The sequence below is a fragment of the Stegodyphus dumicola genome, chromosome X2, assembly GCF_044657685.1.
Source record: "Stegodyphus dumicola isolate Sdum_Otavi_A_Nest chromosome X2, ASM4465768v1".
NCBI classification, from domain to species: domain Eukaryota; kingdom Metazoa; phylum Arthropoda; class Arachnida; order Araneae; family Eresidae; genus Stegodyphus; species Stegodyphus dumicola.
Window position 1 is genome coordinate 131,861,931 of NC_140781.1, and position 25,960 is coordinate 131,887,890.

Genomic DNA, 25,960 nt, shown 5'->3' on the forward strand with positions numbered 1-25,960 from the left:
GTTCTTTGCGGCACATTTCTCTTCAAACAATAGAAGATATTTGTCTATTGGAAAATTTGTACTTGTGCCGTCAAAAATAGGGAATTGAAATTTCACTGTATCCACAATAGCTACGGATTCTTGCTTATCAGTTGACATTTTTGCCGTTTTTGAGCGTGTTAGCATTCCAGTCACAAAATCTTGAATTTAAGAGTTCGCATACTAATCAATTTGAACACTAAAATCTATCACTTTAGAAGCACTTGATAAAACGCATAACTTTGGAGGCGAGGTAAAACACTTAAGCATCGCCGGAAAAGAAGCAAAAGCATAAGACGATCACACACTGTCCTTGACCCACTGTTGAATTTAGAAGCGCGTTAGAAATAAATCCAAGAGCTTTTTTCCCACGCAGTGGATAAATCCTACCGGCTAATTAATAACTGTAATGTTCTCAGTTATTCCAACACATCGTGGGTGAATGGTGAGGCTATTCCATTTCACGTTTTGGCAGATGGTTGACGAAGCTGGGGTGATTGCACCACGGAGAAAAATGACGACTCAGGACTTTTCACTTTTAACAGCATATCTTTATTTTATTTTAGAACAGATGATTTTTTCCAGATGAAGTTAGTCAAATAACTTATTCAGTAATTGAATTATTAGATACGAGTGACTTTAATACGCTATAACGTTCTAACAAAGAAAGAGGAGCATAGCGGAGGCGTTAGCAGAACGAAGGCGAGAAGGCATCTGTGTAGGAGAACTTATGACGCAGCATTTATATGAAAGGTTATGTAACAGAGTAGCTTCTAGAAAAATGTAGAAAAACTTATGACACAGCATTTATATGAGGAGGCTATGTATAGGCGCGAATGTTCTAGAAGGTACTAGTCTAGGGGAAGATCCTGAATTGCAGAAAATTAATTAAAGGTTGCTAGTTCGCAAGGAGCAAAGCCATCGTATTTTTTTTATATTTTACATCTTCCCCCCCCCAGTCAAAAAGACAGACCGGGGTGAGAAAAGCATTAGTACAGGAGTGAAGCAAAAGTATGAGAAAAGACATGAAAACATCCAGAACATAGCGTACAAGCTTTAACTATGGCCTATCATAGTTCATGACTTTCTCATATAAAATTTTGACTTTAAAGCATATGAAATTTTGAACATTAAAACTATGAGTTATAAATAAATATACAATATATGACTAATTTTAAAACTATAACATAATAAATATGGGATACTGATAAATAAATAAGTTATAATTACAAAAGTCCTCAATTTTGTTAAAAATGTCCATTCTGTTGTTTTGAAAGTCCTTTTCATAAAAAGAGTTCGAATAGAATGAAAATGTCTGGTAAAATCTCTAGATGCCAGATAGTCCACAAATATGATGCATGTTGATAGTTCACAAATATGATGTATTTTTTTTCGCTGAATATGTTTTCATAATAGTAAGCTTAGATTAGAAAATATTTTAAATTTTTCTTCCTTCAGATAAAACTTAGAAAAGAAATAGATTATACAATTTACGAATAATATATTATGTGCATTTTTTCCTCTCATCGTAGGCAATTGAAGAGTGACATATTTTACACTTCAATACAAAATATTATAATTATTCAAAAAACAATTCAATATAAATAATACAATTATACACTAGAAGATGAACACTTTGACTTTAAATGGACTATCTGACTAGATGCCAGATAGTCCACAAATATGATGCATGTTGATAGTTCACAAATATGATGTATTTTTTTTCGCTGAATATGTTTTCATAATAGTAAGCTTAGATTAGAAAATATTTTAAATTTTTCTTCCTTCAGATAAAACTTAGAAAAGAAATAGATTATACAATTTACGAATAATATATTATGTGCATTTTTTCCTCTCATCGTAGGCAATTGAAGAGTGACATATTTTACACTTCAATACAAAATATTATAATTATTCAAAAAACAATTCAATATAAATAATACAATTATACACTAGAAGATGAACACTTTGACTTTAAAACTATGGCATGTCCTCGCCAACAGATCAGCGTGATTACTTGCTGATGATTGGGGGGTGCTAGGTACAAATATCGAAAAACCTCCGTTGCCTAATACAAGGTAACTGGTTTTTGGCATTGTACATTACCTCAAAGTGGTTTTAGAAAAATAAAAGATCATACAAAATCAAAATTACAAGACAGATAACTTGTATAATCAAGTTAAAGTCTTTTTTATAATTCTATAAATTAGAAACAAATATTACTCTACAATAAGAAGAAAATTTTTGCTACAAAATAATTCAAATTATGTGAAAAATATGAAAGGTCAAGATCGGGAGAATAATTTGTCATAGTCGGGAAAATAACTTGTCATAATTAGGGTTTAAGTCTAAATCAGGTATTAAAAGTCATAATCAGGAAAATGTTTAAAAGAGAATTTTGAAAAAATTAATTTTAATTTTGAACAGAGATAGGAATTCTACTATTTCTGACAGTTAACTTAAACTCACGTGCTGGATTAAAAGGTCTTAATCTAGTTGAATGAACAATTTCTGATTTCTTTTTAGTTAAAGGATTAGGTTTATCTATTTCATAAGTAACTTCAGAATATTGTTTTAAAATTTTATAAGGTCCTGAGAATGGAGGACATAATTTACGTGTATTAGAGTATTGAAATTCTTCATACATTACTAAATCACAAATTTTAAAATTACTAGGTTTAAAATGAATATCATATCTTTCTTTATTTACATTATGATAATCATCAGATCTCTTTTGAGCTATTTTTCTGGCTTCTTCTATTGACGGATACAATTCTTGATTTTGAATTAAGGAATCATAAGGTAATTTTCCATACATTAAATATGGTGGAGGGAATTTTGTTACAGAATGAGGGGTATTATTATACTCTTCAGTTACTTGGGGTAATAATTTTGTCCATGCTATATTACCTTGATAAGAATTTAGTTTACATTTTAATCTAGTTATAATAGTTTGATTAACACGTTCAATTTTACCATTAGTTTGGGGTCTATTTACAGTAGTTAGCAATTGTTTTACATTATGATTCCTTAAAAAGTGCTTAAATTTTGAAGATGTAAAAGCAGCGTTCCTATCACTTAAAATCCTTTTAGGGACCTGAATTTAGAAAATTTGGTTTAATGCAAAATTTACCATCAGTTAGTGAACCTTTTGAAATATTATCTATTGATACTGTAGGTGGTTTAAATTATTATAATTCTACTAAAAAGTATATTCACATAATTATTGATTATGCAACTAGATATATCTGGATTTTTGCTCCTAAAAGTGTAACTACAGATACTTATATATTAGCCGGAAGGATAGTTTCCTGCAGCCTGAAACCTCACTGGAAAATTTAATTCAGCTCTTCAAATCATCGTTTTGTGATAAATCCAAGATAATGTGAAAGAAGTGAATCATCAAGTTTGTTTTTTCAGTGTTTTAAAAAATAACAGATCATTCTTCTGCTGTGGTGTTTTGCAAATGCTTCAAAAAATAATCACGCGTAGTGTTTGCAGATTGAAAGTAATCTCTCGATAAATTGAGAAGTTCGAATGCTTAGTGAAAAGGAAATCATCAGTGAATTACCGTTTAGGAATTAAGCATAACAGCGGGTTCAAGGTCGATCTGATTTAGTGTTTGCATGAATGTGCGACGGAAAATTATTTGCACTTCCGCTTTTTAAACAGCTAAAAAATTGTTACATTCGTGTGAATCTAACTCAGGAACTAAATCATTTAATATGCTGTGAATTCTATAGTTTTCATTTCAACTTTGGTTAAAATTTCTGCAATTTGTTTTGAGAAAATTTGAAATTCTTGTTCATTAATTTTGCTAATTTTTCATAATTATGTGTGAGCAAATTAAATAACGAATTTTAAGCTATTTAAATTATTCATAGGGAAGGATATTAAGATAAGTTTTTATGTTTTTGAAATTTTGTTGAGAATTTTGAATACGAATTTTATAATTATTCTAAAAATGAAGTAGGTGTCAAAAATAAGTGAAATTATTACAGATACGTAATATGAAATTATGGTAAATGCATGTTAAATTTACGGGTGGTTGTATGTTAAGTATAGTGTATGTGGAGGGAGTACTGGGTTCCTAAACAGAGGCCTGTAATTATCTCTGTACAGTTGTTCCCTTCACCCTCTTCAAGTAAGATAATGTTGGAGGCTCTCATTTTATGAGTGTGTAATTTTTTTATATTATTATTATTATTATTATTATTATATTTTTTATTATGGAATGTATTAGTGCAGTTCTCAAAGGCCAGTTACCTTAATGCAAGGAACGGAGGCCTTTTCAAGTAACTGCCTAGGCACCCTGGGCCACCAGTGCAGAGAACACACTGGTTAGTTTAAGAGGACAGCCCTATTGATAGATATGGTTTGTTTAGAAGTATTGCGAGGCTTCCAGTTTGGTAAAATCAGGAATTGTAAATGAAAGATAATAACGGTGAAACCATATTTTCTGAAGCTTACTCCTATTATTATATGGTATTAAAATATAATTTATCAATATGAAAATTAATATCATAAATATTTATGTGCATTTAATTATAAGTAATGATTATGTAAAAGTTTATTTTGTGATATTCTGTGATACCAAGAACCTTCCCTGAAGAATTATGATTATGTGAACTCTAAAACAAAAAGACTTTTGGACTGAAATGCTGACAAATTCAATAGAACTCTAAAACTGTTTAATTTATTTTAGAAAATTGGTATTTATAAATTATACTTTTATAGAATCAAAATTTTATGATTTATGTTTTTCTTTTTTATTTGCTAGTGCTTTAACTCTTTCTCTTTAAAAAGGCTTCTCTGTCGCTACGCCATTTTCTTTTTGAAGGGGGGGGGAATATGTAAGATAAAATTATATGAATCAGAATTATAACTATAAACATTAATTCTTCCTCTCTATTCTAAAATCGTAATAACTTATCTGCATTGCGTCATTTCTAGATCACTCTATCGCCCGCGCAGCTCTGATGACGTAATAATTGGGAACTGAAACTGCCTTTATAAGCCAAAACTTTTCTCTTCGCCGTGCTTCCATCCTTCATAACTAGGCACTTCAGCTTTGCTTTCTGCGATGGTAAGATGTAATTTCGCTGGCTTGCTTTCTATCTCAACAATATCAAAGATGTAAATCTTCTGTGGAAAGGCACGACTAAAGTGCCAAGTGATTGTGGCCACAGATATCAGTAGCAAATAAAAATGGAATTAAAACTGCCTCGACTGCCAAGTTCTTTAGATATTACCAAGTTAGCATTACTAGCATACTACGCAATCAAAATCTTCTTCAATATGGATCTAATCACGCATCTACAGTGTTCCGTCTTTTCCTTTGCTTTTATTATGCAAAGGATATACTATTATTATATATTTATAGATATATGTTTTTTCAAAGGATGGAATATTCAGTCATCAGAGCCCAAAAAGTTTCAAAAAGATTTGAAATTCCAAAGCTCATATTCTAGCGCTTTTCATATCATTCGAATTCTTCAAATGGTAAGCTAGAGCTTTTTAAACTTGTTAACTCAAAACTTCAGAAAAATTAGTTTTATGAACACCCAACAGAAGCGTTCATTAAAAAAAAAAGAAATGCAATTATTGTAATTTAAGTGCTGTCTATATCACCAGTACCAACTCTTATCCATCCCACTTCCATATGGCACCTAGGAAATTGGTCAAAATTCTCAAGTAATTTCTGCGCTGCGCTATCTAGAAATTTCTCAAAATAGTATCTTGAACTATCTGGATAATTTTGGACACAGCTAGCTTACTACTAATGGGTCTTGGAGGATTCTAGCAACTCATATCATGGTGTAAACACTGCAGCACGTATGTAACTTTAATTGTTACTAGTTAAACTCACGGCTGTCGAACTTTAAACTGCTAAATAATTAAAATCTGTAGTTTTAGTCAAATATATTTGCCAAATTACGCTGGGAAAATAAACTTCAAGATTAAGGAGATTAATGAAGCATTTAATTTTCTAAGTTTCGTTTGTATCTTTGAATAAGTATAAGTATACATTTAGAAACTCTGTTCTAAAATTTGTTTTACGTCAAAAGCAGATTTCAAATTTTGCATTATTTAGAAATTTTTAATATTAAGGTTTTTTCTTTGTATCTCTTCTTATTATCCTTATTTGACGTATTAGAGGTAGTGGAAACCTAACAAATTTGAGAATCTTTGTGATTCATATTTAGATATGTGTAAATTTGGGAAAACGTCCTACTTCTAGGTTTTCCAATACAGATTAAAATCTATACTGCATTTCGTTAGTACAATTCAGTAACATTTGAAATACACAATCAATGCAATGTATGCCTAAGAATGTAGAATATGAGGTACATAAACATTGCAAAATAATTGACGTAATTGGAATTAATTTTGCCCTCTTAGTATCTACTTCATAGTGAAAACTCCAATTAAAATAATAAAACCGAAGTTCATAAACTACGTATTACTAAATCGCAGATTATGTAGAGTGATAAATCACGTGCAGAAACATTCATATATTCACCCCAAAGTTTAGTACAGAATATGTATTATAGAACCAAGATTTTTCGAATCTGGGATATTTTCTGATATGTTATGGAAGATTTAATTAAAAGTAAGCATATATGTCTGTGCTGTACGTCGAATGCTTATGTTATTAATATTATTCTGGAATCCGTTCTGCTTAAAAACCCACAATGAAGTTATCTTCCTTCAATGATATCAATTGATAATTATAGGAAACTTTTAAGTGTGGTGTAAGTAACTTAAACGGGCTTGGTACGGCTATCGTACCGCAGTTAAAGGGTCTGAAATCCACATGCAGTTCGCGAGCCACAGCTCATATCTGAAATCGAACTTCGATAAATCGAAATTATCAGTAAGCCTAATATAATGTTTTCTATTTACGAAATGTATTAAAACAATTTTCTATAAGTCTTATTTTTTAAACTAAAAAATTAATTAAGTCTAGTTCGTCTCAATGACTCTAAAGTTTTATTTATTTCTAAAAACGAAATGAGATAATATCTCCAGATTATCGGAGGTAATGCTCCAGTGTTTACGAAACTTATACATTTGTAGTTTGAATGAAGTAATTTCGGAGCTGCTTGATTTTCACTTTTTGTTTTAATTCCGCATATTAAAATGTCTAGATATACCTTTTTTAAGAAACAAATTATCTTTAAATCAAATTATCTTTAAAATGCTGTTCTTGCTGAATTTCTTGGATTAATGTTTTCAATTAAGAGAATAAACCTTCGTTAACACGAATCTGAAGGGGCCGAAAAATCAAAATTTGTTGTTAAAAAAATTCGCGTTATCTGAGGACTCAAATTTTATTTTTGGGATAGTTTTTCACTACTCATTAACCATTTATAGTATTTAGTTACATAAGTACTACAATACTCTCTTCATAAGAAATGCTACAGTGCTACGTTAATTACGGAACTGTAACTTGAAAAAATGCACTTACAGATAATTTTTTGGTAAATCATTTCTTTACATTGCGCTGTCGCCGACGGGAATGAAAGTACCTGGAAACTTCACAGCCAACTGTGCTAATTGCTTTCGTAAAGTTTCCGATAAAATCGGATGTTGCAGAAAAATATTCTACAATATCCAAAGCTTGTAACATTTCTTGACAGGTGGGCAGAATGATACTGATCTCCTCAATTTGTTCGCAAATTATGTTCGCAAGTACTCCTACGCCCTTATCTCATTCCTATGCAATAAAGATACCGACAGTTAAACTTGAACCAATCCGTGAGGATGTCGAGCACTTTCAAAGATTTTGGTAACAATTTAAATCTTCTGGCTGATTAAATCTTCTGTAAACCCACATCTTTCAGCCATTGATAAACACGTACTTTTGCGCAGTTATCTAGAAGTTGAACTAAAGAGATTAGTTGATGAATAAGTATTATAGCAAATATTTATGAAACTACACGAAATTTCTTATTAACAAACACAATGATTAAAAAAAAGAATAATTAAAACTCACCTCGATATTCTGGAAAATATTATACCAATTCTACACCTATCAGCTACCGCCTTGAATGAAGTTTTGATTGAGTGCAACCGAAGGCAGCAGGTTTTAACTGTTTTAGGAGAAAATATCAAAGCATTCGGCGTGTCTTACCACCGCAGATTTTACGTACCTTTGGCATGTGTAGAAGATGTATTATTCCCATCAAATGAGAGAAAAAATCGGAAGGGGATATTAATGTACTTCAACAATTTCTCAACAGTATATATTATATTGGGCGCAGAAAGAATGTTTCCCAAATGAAACAGAAACTTTACAAAATAATTTGTTATTATCTATAAAATCAAAAATTGTCTGTTTCAAACCATTCCTGAAAGAAAGCCTTTTACTGCTAGGAGGCTGACTTCAGTTTACACCAGTATCTTCGAACGTAAGACATCCTCTGTTACTTGATGGCTCTCATCCGTTTGTTCACCTTCTGATTCACTATATGCATATTTATCTACACGACTTAAGTGTTAGAATACCGTTTTCCGAACTACGCCCTAATTATTGGATCGTGTGAGGTCGTGATGCCATGAAACGGATACTGCGAAACTGCTTACTTTGTAAACTGTTGTACGCGTTATGGTAATATGCAAATATCATCAAGTGCGCAATATCCACAAATTAATTCCCATTAAAAAAGGAAATTTGGTACTTCTGCAGAAAGATGTAAGGACTCGGCATATGTGGAAAATTGCCCTTATTGAAAGGGTAATCAAAGGAAACGAAGGAAAATGCAGATGATACGTACTACGTGATGATCACAAAGAAGTGACTCAACCAGTGCAGCTGGTTATACCTCTTGAGTTTGACTAAGGTGGTAAGGATGTCCTGGCCTCTCGATAAACAGTGATGTCAGTCACGATTTTTCTACGCGCTAAAGTTTCGTTGAACTTTTGAATCGGGCAATATAATGTTTATGTAAAAAAGGTTTGATTATGTTTTGAACCATTGTGCGTTGAAAACGAAGTAAAATGCGTATATAAATGAAGCACACTATCTTACTACTTACAACTGAAGTTTAGTTAGGGCCATCTACAGATCTGAAGAAGGGTGTATCTAGAACTTTTGGAGAAAAAAGACATGTTGGTGCGAAAGACATAGTCCAATCTATGTCTTTCGAATGAAAAAAGACATAGTCCAATCTATGTAAATATTTTGTTGTAAATGCAATTCATCTAACTTTTTACTGAAATTATTCATTTAGTATGATATGTCCTACTGAGTTTTAGGAATAAGAGAAGATAATAACTCGCCCGGTGATTATTGGAAAAAAAAAGACAGGCAAGTAATTTTACAGGATTAATTAAAAATTATTCAGCATTTAACATCAGTCATACTAGCAAACCTTTAAAGAAAAACAAGCACATCTGCTTCGTTATGCTGTTTGTTGCACATATGCTGCTGCACAAACCCATAATTACGTTTGTTGATTGAAACTCTTTGTTAGCGACTGAAACTCACTGTTGACTTGATGATCGTGATTGTCGGGCGATGTTACTCGTGCTAACTATGTTTTAAAAAATACAGTGCTTTCTGTGAGGTTTTTAATTAAACGGTGTGGAACATTTCTGGACGCAGCCCTAGTAGAGAAACAACAGGAAAACTTATGAAAAACTTTGAAAGTTTGTATTAAATTTAAAAATCTAGTGACGTCAAGGACTAAAAAACAGTTCGCAATTCGGAGTAACCGAAATTTGCATTAACACATAAAACTTCCCTTAAGATCATATACGTCGCTACCAGGACTAAAATTTTGTTCATGTTAACCGAGTGTTCGCCTAAAGGGAGTTCGTGTTAAAGAGGTTTTCCTGTACTTTTATCGCTAAAAGAGGAGCAAATGCTACCAGATGCAAAGAAAACATTTTATTATCGCTTTTTAGGAAACATATGCCGTCTAATTCTTCAAAACTCTACAATTTCATGCCACTATCATTGTATATAACTTTTTTATATGAATGCAGAGTTAATAAACTGCATTTTTTATGTTACTTATATCTCAATCCTTCATATTTATGTCGAAATAATTTTCATCATCATTATATTCAATAGTTTCTGTCTTACTTCGTTAAATGTTAATACCAATGTAGATTTTTAGATACTTTTAGGTATGAGTTTACCAAATGCCTCGTTAATTTGAATTTTCTATTGTTCAAATACAGTGGATGGACAAAAATATGGAAACACCTTGTGAAATGCATGTTTGAAAAGAAAGATTGATTTTAATGAAATATGTAGGTGGCGCTGGCGTTTTTGACTACTGACGCCACCTATACAACTTCGTAAATGTGCTAAACAGTTCAGTTGTTGTAGGAGTACTGTTATGTGAGGTTGTCATTGCATTATGTCAGAGTTAACAGACTTCGAACGTGGGCAAATTGTTGGAGCACGTATGGTAGGTGCTTCCGTAAGCAAGGTAGCCGAGGTGTTTAGTGTTTCAAGAGGTACTGTATCGAAGATTTATTCCGCATATTTGAAAAGCGGAAAAACATCATCTGCTAAATCACAGCGCGGACGAAAGTGTGTCCTGAGTGATCGTGACAGGCAATCATTAAGGGCAATTGTGACGAAAAATAAGAAGACCACAGCTGCAAAAGTTACTGCTGAAATGAATGTTGTATTACCGAACCCTGTGAGTACCAAAACAATTAGAAGGGAGCTTCATAAACAGGGAATTGCTGGCCGTGCTGCAATTAAGAAGCCACTCATCAGTGATGCTAATGCCCGTAACAGGAAAAGGTGGTGTTTAAGTCATAAAGCCTGGACTATAGAGCAGTGGAAGCGAGTAATATGGTCTGACGAGTCTTCTTTCACATTGTTTCCCACTTCTGGCCGAGTTTACGTCTGGAGAACGCCATTTCAAGCCTATAATTCAGACTGCTTGTTGCAAAGAGTGAACATGGCGGGGGTTCTGTTATGGTTTGGGCATTCATATCATGGTTCTCTGCTAGCCCCATGATAACTGTGTCAGGGCACATGACTGCCAAGACTTATGTGAACATTTTGGCCGATCAAGTTCATCCCATGGTACAAACTTTGTTCCCCGATGGTGATGGTGTCTTCCAAGACGACAAAGCCCCTGTTCACACAGCTCACATTGTCCAGGACTGGTTTTCTGAGCACGAGGATGAGTTGTCCCATCTCCCCTGGCCACCAAAGTCACCAGACCTGAATATTATCGAACCTTTGTAATCGACATTGGAACAGAAAGTGCGTTCTCGTTATCCACCGCCAACATCGTTATCTGAACTTGCCACCGTTTTGCAGGAAGAATGGTATAATATTCCCTTGGCAAACATACAGGAATTGTATATATCCATTTCGAGAAGACTGCAAGCTGTTTTGGATGCCAACGGGTTTCCTACACCATATTAAGCAAAGAAACATGTTTTTTTAAAGGTGTTTCCATATTTTTGTCCAACCCCTGTATTTGTTCGTTTCTTTTAATTTGACTAAGAAGAAATTTCACAGGCAACCATTATAAATACATTATTATGATGATATACTTATAAAGTAAAAATTTGTCTTTGATAATTAAAAACGTACTAATAAAAATATATAATATTTTATTGAAGCAATATATGATATTTTATTGAAGCTATATATAATATTTTATTGAAGCAATTTCAAAGTGCAAAGCATATTTTATTCCGAAAATAAAAATAATTAATTTCCTTCGCATTTAAAATTTATTTTCTGTCTTTTTTAATTTTAAAATGATTCATACTTTAACACTTTTGAAAGGAACTAGTATAAAAATGAAATGTACACTTTAAGTTCCTTAATTTCCTAGATTGTTACTTATTGTGCTACTATCATCTCTCACGTTAGATTGCTTCAAAACTCAATTTTAAGGTTTAAAGTAACCTTTTGCGTGTTATAATACTGTAGAGTTTAATACATGTAATTGTATTAAACAACTTTAATAAAAGATTTCGACATACAGTTAACTTTCCAAAAGGAATTACTTTAAAAAAATTAAACAACAAAAAATAAAGAATACCTTTTGAACAACTTTAATCTGATCACTTATGATAGACGGATTAGTTTTAGCATTTTTCTTGAGGCGTGTATGCAAGGCTATTACTGTAGCATACTCTAAAAGGCTGACAAAAACGAAACCAATGCAGGCCGACAGCCATATATTGAGCGCAACGATGTAAGAAACATTAGGTAAGGAGGCTTGGTATTGCTTCGTTACGATAGTAAGTAAACTAGTCACTCCTAATGTAACCCTAGCTGGAACGGCATCTGGTGGAATCCAGAAAGTCAACATTGACATAAAAACTACTAGACAAGTAGGTATGTAAACATTAGTGATGTAATATCCAGAACGTCTTGTCATTGTTACAGAGCCTTTCAGGCAAGAGAAACGGGCATCTGCAAAGAAAGAAAAGTAAGTTTTCAAAATATATATAAATTATATATTTATATATATATATATAATAATTTATTTCCTAAACAATATTGATTAACTGATTATATTATCTCCTAAGTTTAATTAGATATATATATATACACATTCATATATATATATATATATATATATATAAGGTAAAAATACGTAAATCGAAATTCTAACTTTATCTTGTAATAGTTCCTTAACTCTCTATTTTAATACTAAGACTTCCCCCTTTTCATCCTAAAAATAGTACCTGCTTATAATAAATCTCTTAAAACTGCATCATTTAAAAATTAATAGCTGTTATGTGATTCGTACTCAAAATTCAGATAAGTTACATAAAGCCTCAGTTTATAACAATTTTGGAAGTTTAAATATTAACCAATCAGAACAAAGGAATTCAGAAAGAAAAATAAAACTAACTCTTATGAACGAAAACTCAAATCACTTTGTACTCAACTTTAATCATGGATACTTTGTACTTGCCTCTATATTTCTGGTCCTAGCTATACTCTCTGCTGCTGCTCCTTCTTCAAAAATGCAAAATTTCAGAACAGGCGTTTATTGCGCCACTTTATCTGGGTTGGCTACAAAATGCTTGTCAACGAGAGCATAAAGAAATATTAAAGTCGGATTTACGCATCAACATTTGTCTTCCACATTCAAATTATTTCATTCATATATATCACATGTATATATGTATGTTATAATTCCCGTTGATGAGTCAGCCCTCTCCTAGGAAACTGGTAGTAATTTTCTTATTTTTTTTCTGCAATGTACCTTCTTCTTTATTTTTATTTTTATGTATGTACTATAATAATTTTGGTTATTTTATTTTAATTATTTTATTTTATTTTCTTTTAAAAAGTACATTTTTATGAATACCCATACAAATTTTAAACTTGTAATTTTTTACTAGTCTATTAATACTTATCTGTCTTTGCAAGATTTAACGTTCCTTAGCTTCAGTTAGCAACAGTATTTCACGCCCTTTCCCAGGAAATAATCCTAATTAGAAAATTAATAATTATATTTGCATTATAGTCTTAGCAGCGCTAGCGCTAGCTTTTTAAAGTCCATTTATGCTTTTATATTTGCTTCTTTACTATTTGAATTTCCGTTTTTTTAAAATTTTTATTTTAAAGTTTTTCCGCTAAAACTTAACTGAACTAAAGGCTAGCTTTCTCTCTACTTTTAAAACTTGCTCGTATTACACACATTGAAATTAGAAACTGTCATTACTCGCAATTACTAACCTGTAAATTTAACGGCATGCCATCTAGTAACTTAGCCACAAGAAAACAACGTCTTTGAAAAACATGTAATTGTATCTATCTAATAACTTGAAACACCTGTAACATAAAATATGTAGGACAAACTAAAACTAATTTTAATATCAGTTTTAAATAAACATAGATAACACATTAAAAACTTTCTCTATTATTAATCAAAAAAGTAATTTAATAGTCTTTTCTAAGAATAGCAACCTTAGCACTACAGACTTAGAACATTCTCAATTACACGACTTCAAAATTAATCATATTCGAATTTTAGATACAGTTACTCACACCTTAGATTGACTGTTTCAAGAATCAATTTTAGTGCTTCAGCTTAAAACACTTTACCCCTATGGGTTAAACACATATAGTAAACATAACAGACATACAGATAAATCATTTACATGGAGCTAATTTATACTTTTTAGCAAATAATAAACTACTAAGTAAATTACAGTTACAGTGGATCGAAATAGACTTCAATTTTGCTTAGACTTTCTAAGGTCAGATAATTTTAAGAAAAATTTAATTAATTGGTTGTAAACTTGTAAAAATAAATTCTAAATTCAAATTAAGAATTTTATTCAAACCACTAATGCAAACAGTAAAATCAATTATGATCTTGTACTGGATTTTTGTAGATGTAAACTTCTCAGACTAAAAGTACAAATCTAGTAAGTTTTACTGCAGCGTCAACTTCCTACATCCTGAGTTTGACAAGATTAAATTTAATCATATTTTGAAAAAAGAATTAAAGCTTCTTCCCGTCAATCAACGTGATAAGATTATTTCATTAAAATATCAAAAGACTTTAAGTAATTGGTTCATAAATCACCATGAAGTCGAGGCTAAAGATACTCGATACTAACCTGTTACTGCCAAAAGAGAGAACATATGGCTCATGCTGATGAGCAGCATAATCACACAATAGCAGGCAATTTGGACATAGGCAATGGCCTACAATTAAAGGAACTAATGAAACTTGGAACTAAATTCAGACCACCGCAAATAATCAGCAAGAACTACTGTCTCAAGAATATTGAAAATAACCTGACCAAATTTATAACCAAAACAGCATATATTAAGTCTTTAGTCTTATAGTCATTAGTCTTTCCAGTAATGCATTCTTAGAGGGGAAAGAACTTTTGAAGAATATTAAGAACAGAATTTATCAACTAAATTTTACAGGGTAATTTGACTGAAATGCACTTAATTACAAGATCAGGAAATAAAGAAGAAATTTACTATTACCAAAATAAATAAAGCAAGCAACAATTTCAGTGTCATTTGAAAACAATTTTACAGCCAGATAATTGAAACTGTATCAACAAATTACGTACCAAAATTAGATGAAAAAGATGTTTCCACTATCAACAAACTAAAAGCCTTTCACCGCAGGCTTAAATTTCGACTCCACCTGACTGCAACAGATTCTCTAACCTATATGCTCTTCCCAAATTCCATAAGAAACCGATTAAATTCAGGTTTATAGCAAATGCGATGAAACATTATAAGAAAATATTGACTATTTATGTGCAATCCAGTTTTAAAAATTTGGTTCTATTGTATATAATTCAATTAAACAAGATCACAGTTTCTGTTGGATTATAAATTATAACCTCCCTGTTATTTCAGCAATTAAAAATCTTGATATTAAAGAAATTAACTAAAACCTGTGTACTCCTTTTCCTTTAAAAGAAATTTACAATAATCTACTACTTCTTCCAGATATATTTCCTGACATGCTGAATGTTTTAGGAAAAGATTTTCTCCAATGCTCACTTTTTTGCAACTTTGTTAAATTTAATAACACTGTTTTAAAATAAATCATGTTAACTAGATTCTCATAACAAGTCTGTAATTTATACTTATTTACAAAAGACTGTCTATTTTAGCAATCTTTCGACATAGTTTTTAATAGTTTAAAGTTTAATAGTTTAAAGATATTTGCCAAAATTACACTCACACAGACAATATTATTACTTTCAATAATTTTGGCTCTATTGAGAAATTTTAAATACATTCTTTTAGCTATAATAAAATAAATACAAGTCAACAAGAAATACAGTTTTCTTGATCTACAAAATATTCAGTTCAATAAAATTAAAAATGTTTGATTAGAAATAAATTTACTGCCATTAAACTAATTATTTACTATACCAACTTATGAAAAACGTTATTCGCCACACAATAATCTTTCTAATTAAAATATTAAAAAATATCTGTACAGAAATAGACTACTTAAAAATGAACTAATTTTACTAACACGAGTTCTTATAGGCAATCAAGTACGTTCCCATTTAATTAATTATTCGCTTAATAAAGCAGGTGTTAATTTTTATATTTAATCTTTAAACTAGTAAGTGATGCTTGACTTACCTTAAACCGTCAATGGAGGATGAGACCGGAAGTTTGTATATTTTGTATTTAAATGTAATCAATTTAATGTAAATAACTGTGGCTACTTTTCCCTTTATTAACAAAAGCCCCAAATATCGCTGATTCTGGGTGAAACTTTTTGACTGTTACTGTTATTCTTTCTATATCCTTGACTTTTAGCCAGAGATTATAATAATCTTTAGTTTAACTCCAGGTAGACTGGATTTCATAATAAGATAAAAGCAATCTCCGAACACCCTTCCCCTTACTATTTTGACTCTTTTGTTCTAGGCTTCCTTCGAATTAGTTTCTCAGCTTTCCTTTCTCCTTAAAATAATTCTTAACTCTGTCTCTAGTATATTTTATGGTAAACCTAAGTGTCTCTCAAACGTCGGTACCAACGAACTTCCTTTTCGATTCAACAATTTATACAGACTTACCTGAAGTCAATAAAAATATATATTTACTCGTTATTGTTTGACCATTTCTTTAAGTGGGTAGAAATAGTCTCTGTAAGAAGAGCCTCGGCTAAAATAATTGTAGATTCTTTTTTATATATAGATATATTATGAAACATGGAGTTCCATTTAAGCAATTTCCGATAACGTAAAACAGTTTATTAGCTAAATATTTGAGGAACTATGCGCAAGACTTGGTCTACGACATCTAAAAATCATAAATGCATGTCGTTAAATGTAAATTCCTTGCTCCAGAACGTCGTTGCTTAGGCTATAAAATATCCAAGAAAGGAACTGAAAGTGAAAACTCTGAAATAATAGCTATCGAAAACTTCATTTCTACGAATGTACACCTTATAGACCGGAGTCAAACATAACAGAGCAGATAAATAGGAACATATTTAAAATTATACGTTGTTATGCGAAAAACTATCATAAGCACTGGCATAGCTGTGTTAAGTAGTTAGCATTTGCATTAAGGACAACTAAGCATGGCAAGACAGGGAAAACTCCAGTATAAAGCTATTCTTAGGCCGAAGGCCGATTACGCCTCTGAATAAATTATTCTTTGTGCCGAAGAGAGAACTAGAAATTAAAATGACAAATATACAGAAGATAATAAAGGAAACAGTGAAAAATTCGGACACGGCAGTGGAAAAAAGAGCTGTATTATGACAGAAAAGATGGGAAATATATTAGGAGTTGGTAGACAAAGTGCTCAAGATAAAGCACTCATTATCATGTGCGGGGCAAGCCCTTTTTCAAGGTCCATTCATAATTGAAAGTATTCGAGAAACAGTAGTTTATTTAAATGGTAGAAAGGGGAAAAGACACTGGCTAACATAGATCAGATTAAGCCCTACAATGACAGAACTAAGATGCAAGTATTCAAAGAATAGTTTTCAAGGTCAGCAATGAAAAGCGGAACGAGCGAGGAAGAGCAGGCAAATTACAATCAACTTCGAAAGTAAGCGTTTTATTTCGAGTTCACAGGCGTTTGTGCTGTTTGGATCAGCTTCAGCCACTCTTAAGAAATTCTCAGTTTTAGTTGATATTGCCTTTAATGCCGTTTTGCTACGATTTAATTTCTCTATAATGATCGCTCTCGCCCGTCAGACTGCTGTGTTAAGGTTTTATATAGTAATTAAAGATGATGGCCCAGTTTGTGAAACTATTTAGTTTATTATCACATTAACATAAGAAAGTTCACTTTTCACTAAACACAACACTCAACAATAAACATTCATAATTCTAGAAATATGGGGATATTTTCCCGCTTCAAATGGGACTTTGCTTCCGCTCCTCATAAGTTCTTTCAAACAACTGATCATTTCTTCCCTATCAAGCAAGAATTAGTAGAATTCAAATACATATTTCTATTTCTTTTTAAAAAATGATGGCATGTTTTATTTAAATATTACAGTCATATATAGCAAGGTCATGTACTTATACAAATACTTATACAAATTCTTACAGTATAGGTTATTTTTAACGGAACGTGACAATTCCTGATAGTCCGTCATTATTTATGTCTTATCGTGGATATGAGACAGAAACTGTCGTTTGATCTTGCTCGATCAACTTTTTAACTGAATGCCTACGCTATAAAATGAAAAGCGCATACAGACAACTACCTCCTGTGACTTTTTTTTACCAAATGGTCGGACATTTACAAATTACTATCTGTAACTACTGCACGTGTAACACAAATGACAAAACGAGCTTTGCCTGGGATCGGAGCCCGATTAAAACATCCGTAAGTACAGCCTGCTTTTAGGATCTCCCAATTCACTTCAAGAGTACGTTTTGTTCGAGAGAAAAACAGAGACATGAGGAATTGGGGTCTTCTAAAGCATGAGCTGAAGCTTGGACCTTATGACGAAAGAGGAACTTGGTAATCTTTCTTTGTACCTTCTTTAAGTAGCTGCATATCAACCGCTCAACAACGGTCTCCTCAGAAAGCTGTTTCAGCACACATGTTGCATTAAAAAAAACTACTTATTTCGGTTTCATTTATCTGAACTGCTTTGTATATATACGTGTGTGTATAAGACAAAAGTTTAATTTTAATTTCGGACGCTTTAATTTTAGTTCGGAAACTCGTCCTTTCTAAATTGCATTATGTATCAAGCTTTGCTTTATTTCAACTAAATTTAATACTTAAATATTAACTTCTGACCTCTTTGAGAAAATGCCTGGTTATTAAAAATGTCTAACTGCAACATATATCTCTCTAACCTGTTTCACTTTACTCAAAGAAAAAACATTAATACAAGAGAAAAAACTTGGTAATACTTTAAAATGCGGCAAACTCTTCCACGCTTGCATATGTTAACACAATTAATAGCCAATTAAAATGCCTGCTCAAATTTAAATTTTTTGGTAATTTAGAAATCCATAACTTAAAATTATACACTACTAAAAACGAAGTATGAAATCTTTCTATTCAGAAATTTGTCACTAAACAAATTGAATGATCTTTTAAAAACCGCCAAAATTCGGTAAATTACTTTAGAAGTTCTAAAAACTCTTCATTTGAAATACTAGTTTCCATTCTATCTAGTGTACAAAGATCGAAATTTTGAGACAATTGAAAGAAAGACTTCAGCTCCTTTATATGTTCGGATCGCACAGTGACCAAATAGATTAGACGAAATTTTAGGAAATTTGACTCATTTGGATTCTCAGAGCATACCTGCTCTTATCGTTCTCCCCATGTACTATAACGTAAATAGCAGCCAGTTTCTTTTAGAAAGACATACGCAAACGCATAGCTCTTGGGTACTTTACTGTCATCAAATAAATATAAAAGTCCAGTCGCTTTTATGCTCCGTTACACTTTTTTATGCGAATGATTTTTGCATGATTTTTTTCAGGATTCTCTCTATGATGTAAAATTAAAATTTGATGTACTTATATTTTTTCCATAATTTGAAACGACCCACCTATTTCTGTTTGTTTATGTGTCTATAACAGTAAATCAGCAACTTAAGCCAGATGGAATACCCGTGTCACATAACAATACGGCCATTAATGACAGCCAGACGTAGCATTTATTTTTCCTGCGCTAACTTTCATTCATTAGTTCTTCCTCTTATGCGGAAGTACTAATTGTTGATACGAATCTGGCATTACTTCAGTCTTATGAAAAATTATATTATTATAGCCTGTTAATTTCTAGTATCCTTAAGATTATGGACGATACTTTGAATTTAAACAGTGGCTGAATGTTTTAATGTACGCATCATGGAATTTTTGTCTTTTGAACTCTTCAAACATGAGTCTGATGTAAATATTATCGGTATCATGTTTATATTACCTTTTGAAAATATACTTCACGAAATCTGTGTATGCTACGATGTGTGGATTGCATTAAGAGATTTTTAACGCTCGTGAAAGAACATCGCAAAGCAGCAGACGCTTTACATCAGGATATTCTGTCATCCGGCAGCTCAAAATATTGCCATTTAATTGCAAATACAGAGGATTGTAAATTCAACAGCATGTTTAAATCTGGGATCTTCATAATATTCCTAGATAAAAAAAGAATTTATAGTGGAACTTTATCTCCTTTTTTTACTGTTGTTGATCTATGATCTATGTCAGCGATTCTCTACCTTTTGACGATTGCGTACGATCTAATTGAAAAATATTTAGAACCACCACTATTTTCCAATGATTATTTTTCAATTTCTCAATAGAAATATTTAAAAAATAAATATATTTTGCAATTTGCACAGCTTTTTGGCTATTTGTATTAAAGATGCATTCATAAAAATATTAGATTAAAAATTGGTTACCATTTTAATTATCTTTAAGATTTTAATTTAAGATATAATACTTTAATTCTAAAATTTAGTGCGAAATTTAGGCCTGTTTAAGAGAGACAAATTTCTTTGTGTTTGGTCTTATTTCACTTAACATTAACCGTAAATTAGGATCCACTTTTAATTTTGTTCTGTATTTATTTTTTAAATATGACATGGAAGAAAATCCTTGTTCATACAGATAGGTTGTGCAAAAAGGCAATAAAAATTTAATAGCTTTATTTGAAATGCCTTTAAATTCTTTTTTTTTTTTTTTTTTTTTTTTTCGGTTCAACCAAAGTTTGCAAGTGTATTTGTTATTTTTGAAATCTTCAGTTAGAATTTGATCTCGGGAAATTTCTATCAATTTTTCTTTTTCTTTACGACACAAAATTTCAGGCAGGTTTGAATAAAATGGATTTCTAATTCGTTTTCATAATCCTCGGGAAAGTACGTACTAAAAATTATTTATCAATGAAAATAATGAATTTTAATGTCAGATGTTAATTCTTCTTTTATTTTCAAATTATTTTATGTTAGAAAACTTTCTAAATGTGGTAAAAGGCTTAAAATATTATTATCCAATTCTTAGATTATTAGCTCGAGTTATTTTATAATTTCACTTATTTTATATCTAATGTTAAACAAATTAACACATTGTCCTTGTAATCCTAAATTTATCATTTAACTTTCCATAAATATCAGCTAAATATGCTAAAACGCACCAAACATAATTCACTAAATAAACAAGTTTATGTAAATCATCACTTTTCCGCTTAGTCAATCTTAGCCATTTTTTGATTTTGAAAATCTAGGTTTGCTTTATTGTTTTTTCACAAATATTTAAATACACAAAATATTACGAGTTCTTCAAAACCAAACGACTAAGGAATAGAAAGCAACAAGAAGACAAAATACCTGCTATTAGAGACAACAAATCGACATAAAAAATTCTTCTAACGGAAAATAGAGCAACATGAGAGATTAGGAGATCTTAAATGGTGGGGAAATAAAGTGTAGACATTGTAATAAATCGATCAATTCTAAAAGAAGGAGATACTATTATCTTTTTGTAGGAACTTATTTTTATTTCCTATTAAACGCAGCATTCATTTCTATTACTCCTTTTAAAAACATCATTTATGACAAATTTTTTATATCTAGGGCTAAAAGAACATTTGCGAAAATAATTTGCTAAATTCCTTGAACAAAGCTCAGAGAGCATAAATTTACGAGTGTTAGAGAAAAAACTGTTGGAATATTTAATGGAAACTGTTGGAATTACTGGAATAGGATGTTGGAATATTTAATTTTTGAATGTAATAATTAAAAATATTTTGTTACTTTGCGTATCACCTATTTTTCTGTTGCGTACCATCTGTTGAGAACCGCTGATCTATGTTAAAAATGCCGTATTAAAAGTGTAACAAAAAGGTGCAGTGTTTCCTGATTTTTATACTTTAGGAAATTTTGAAAGTGACATAGAACTTTGACACAATTTTTGGATATAGTAAGTTAAGACTTAAAACATGGAAAAGAATTTCTTAAAAGGAACGACAACGATTTTTTCTTCCTCAAACAAAACATGTTTTTATTTCTTTGTCTGAACCATGTACCACGAGTCATTAAGTACTTTGAACAGAATAAATATTTGGTTGCGCTAATGATCGTTTGATGACTGACCATGGCAAAAGACACTCTTTCTTTAACATCATAAACTATTAACTAGCTAGTTTTCTTACATTATGTAGCTTGACTATGTATCATATTTTTACATTTATATTTACTGCAGATACCCATTTTAAAGTGTTTTTTTTTTTTCTGAGTTTGATCAAAATCGCAGTATCGGTTGAAATAGTCGTTCAAAAGATCTTCTGTTTCATTTTCAGCTAGGCTTTAAATTTCTTAAAAAAGAGAAAAAAAAGATGCTTAACTTAATATTACAGTTGAATATCTTGCTTCTTCGAAGGCCCAGTGGACTAAGAGATTTTTTCCAGGCGTTTTTCAACAACTTAAGTGTAAGCATTTTTAAGCGGATTATAAACTTACTCAGTTAACTTACTTCATTTCAATACTGTTACTAGTGGACTCCATGCTTGAGGCAATGTAGGAACATGTGGAACGTATTTTATTGCATTGTAAGTTACATGCGAGTGCCAGAAGTGCATTTAAAGTGAGTTTAGGGCAGCTCTCTATATGATGGCCTCTTGTTTTCTATGATATTGTTAGGAGCTCCGAAGCCTTTGCAGTTTTGCGCTACTTAATTTGTTCCTTGAACTTTTAGTATTATTATTTACATGATTGGATTTTTATTTTTTTATGTGTGATTGTATTATTTTGCGTATTGCCTATGTATAATTACGTTATGTAGTAATGTATCATTTTCCCTTTGTATCAGTATTATTTTTAGGTATTATTTCATTTTTATTATTAGTGTATTATTATTAAGTTGGTTTGTTTTCTTTTATAGGAGTATTAACACAGTTTAATTATTCATGATATATTTTAGTATTTTTATTATAATAGTGTTTGTATTTTACATTTTTCTTTGCTTTCCCCAGACCTAGATATTATGCTTTTATTTTTGAACTGCATCTCCTTGTACTATGAGTTATCTACTTACATCTGTAAGCCTCGTGGGATACTTCGTGGAACATGAGGAGTTTTGTATTTTTTTTCCTAATTAAAAAAATAAATTATCATCATGGGGGATTTTAAAGAAGCCCAGAAATAAGTATAAATATCTTTAAAATAAGCCAGTTTTAAATAAACAACTTTAATTTAAACTTCGGATAAAAAAATCTCCTTTGCGTAATAGTAATCCCTAAAATGTAATAACAAATTGCGCTTAACTCAAGTCCTAAAGAATGAACATTCATTTCTTACTGGAGAACGAGATCAATCATCTTACGCTGCTGGAGGAAAGGGCGGGAAAAGTTTTAACATTGCGCTCCTGAAATATGTACATTATTTCATTATTGATACTGGGGTATATGGATAGCATGCAGAGGCAGAATTAGAGACGATATAACAATGCGCAATTCGTCCTGTTTTGAACTTAATGATTCTAAATGAAATCGATGACGTGATGCAAAACTGTATATTTATAGAAGTCATTAAGGATTTTACTATACCAATGAGTTAAAAAATAATAATTCTCTATATAAAATTTCAAATTTATAGGCATGCGCCGCATGCATGATTTTACCTGAGAGGACGAATTCCTGTAATTTCAGCTGTAGTTTCTAATCCACATTTTCTTATATTCTTAATCTCTTTAAAACTCCTCTCGTTTGTATATTTTGGTGTATTAACCAAAACAGTAGGAGTATGGGATCGATGTTTTAACCTGAGGAAAACGTATTAAGTAAAATAACCCATACACATGGGAATATTAATTAGATATATGTAGGAGAATTTTGCAACATGAAAGTGTGATACTTGCTTATTACTGCATAATGACATTTTACAATTCGAAGATTTTTCTCTGCCAAGACTGTATAAAAAGGTAAACCTTGTATACTTGCAGAACTCTTCCACTCGTAATCATGAAATCATTTTTATATAGTTCGCAACCTCATTTGGTCTCAAACTGCATGCGAGCTGAATGCATAATTTTAAAGCAGCTGAGGGGCCAGAAATGTAATTAACAAAATGACTATTTTTTATTAATAAAGCAACAAATATATTAAATGAATTCTAAATTGCTTTTACTAAATAAACATGCATATACAATAATAATATTATCGCAAAGGAAACAAATGTATATATATACTCCCATTTGAAATACATGTTACGCCTAAGTTCCTGCAAGACATATTTGTGATTATACTTTGTTATTCAAGCATATTCATAAATAAATATTAAATTTTTAGACTGACATTTATTTAAAATAATTCTAATATGTTTAATTAATCATTAAGTAAATTACTTTAATTTAAATTAAAAATTAACAAATTATGAAAACATTGATAAGTTTTCAGAGAAAATTTTCCAAGTGGAACCCAACTTGAGAATCTTGTCCTTTTCTCTTATTTATAAAATTTTTCTTGGACTCTTATATAAAAATAAATATGCTTGTATGCATTATGAACTTTATTTCTTACTAAGGTCTGATACCTGATAACGGTTCGATTCTGATTTTAGCAAGGCCGTTTGTAGCCCTAATAGAAATGATTTTCATCACGTGTTGTAGATGCTCATCAGTCACTCGGGCTCTTTGCTTACTAATTTTCAGTTCTGAAATAAATCAGTTCACATATAAATGCATTCCTAATCAAAGCGATTATTCTTAATGCAAAAATTCATAACTGAGCCTATAAAATATTATAAGATCAGTATCTTTAAATCTTTGAATAAGATTCATATCACGCTGTAAATCAATTGGATGCTTTTTTAGATTTTCTAGTATTATTCAGGTTTGTTTCAATGACAATGAAAATAATATAAAGTGGTATTTCAAATAACTAAAATCTTGAAATTTTTGTAACATCATATTTGTGACAAAGGCATAATTGAAATTTGGCAAAACTGTGCAACTGGATTAGTATTTAAGAGCAAACATCTGTAATGATTTTCTTTTTGCGTAATCTAAGTACTTCAAAGTTGATGCTAGCATATATTTAGCGCAGGTTTTTTTTTTTTTTTTTTGGATTTATACAATTTAATCCAGTTAACGAAGGATAAAATCGTGGTTAGGTAATCTCAGTAGAATGACGTTTCCAATTTTTAATATTGCAAAAGTGACAAATATCTGATTATTTAACTCTGCATTCTTTCGCTGATAGTAGTCCTTTTGTCTTTGTTATCTTGGCCTTTATATCAGCAGTTTTGTACTCTATTCCTTATCCGTGCTGACTGATTGTGTTTAAAGATAAATTCCTTTTAATCGTCTTTGAAGTCTGAAGTGAAGATATCTGGAAAGCTTATCTTTCGTATTACAAAGAAGATTGCGAGTAAGATTAGTATTTTCATTGTATGCTCTTTATGTAGTCATAAATAACTGTGTGAAAGTTAAACTGTGTGAAATCTGCATTTAAATAAAACGATTCCAGATCTTCAAGTTTATATTTGATTAAAGTCTACTTCTGTACTTGAAAATTACCTAACTAGCTGAGAAATTTGACTTAACAGCCATATTTAACCAGTCAAAAATCTGTAATATCAGTTCACATAGAAATTTTTAATCGCAGTTTCATTTTTCCCAAATTTTGTTCTCTCTGAAATATTATAATTTTTTTTCCTTTGCCTTCATTATTTTTTATCTGTAAAATACGAAATGCAAGAAAGTAAATTTTCGAAATAGAAATGTTCGGGGATGTTCTCAGCAGATTTTCTGGGGGTCAAAAATTGATTACAAATATCTATAGCAATAAATTCTCATTTTTTTATTTAGTTCGGAGAACTTCAAAAGCATATTACGCGTACACAAAAAAACTACTATATAAATGTGCTGCGTATATTTTATACATAAAATGCATCTGTTCTCGATTCCAAGGAAGGGATGTCTGCGTCCTTCCCTGTGAACGTTTATGGAAATGTTAGCAGATATTCTGTCTGTTACTGATACTGATCTAACAATTCTTATCATA

The 25,960-nt window shown here is 31.0% G+C and overlaps 1 protein-coding gene across 3 annotated transcripts in view; it reads right to left on the minus strand.

Moving 5' to 3' along the window:
* The window catches only part of LOC118194853 (glutamate-gated chloride channel-like), a 188,502-nt gene that overhangs the window by 15,483 nt on the left and 147,059 nt on the right, over positions 1 to 25,960 (minus strand). For 2 of the 3 annotated variants that reach the window (XM_035366066.2, XM_085810070.1), the window contains one exon: positions 12,051 to 12,427. In XM_035366066.2, coding sequence (XP_035221957.1) covers positions 12,051 to 12,427 — 377 coding nt within the window. Of the gene's footprint in view, positions 1 to 12,050; positions 12,428 to 13,705; positions 13,802 to 25,960 lie in introns of those variants that run through there. The other variant, XR_004759158.2, reaches the window with a different exon arrangement.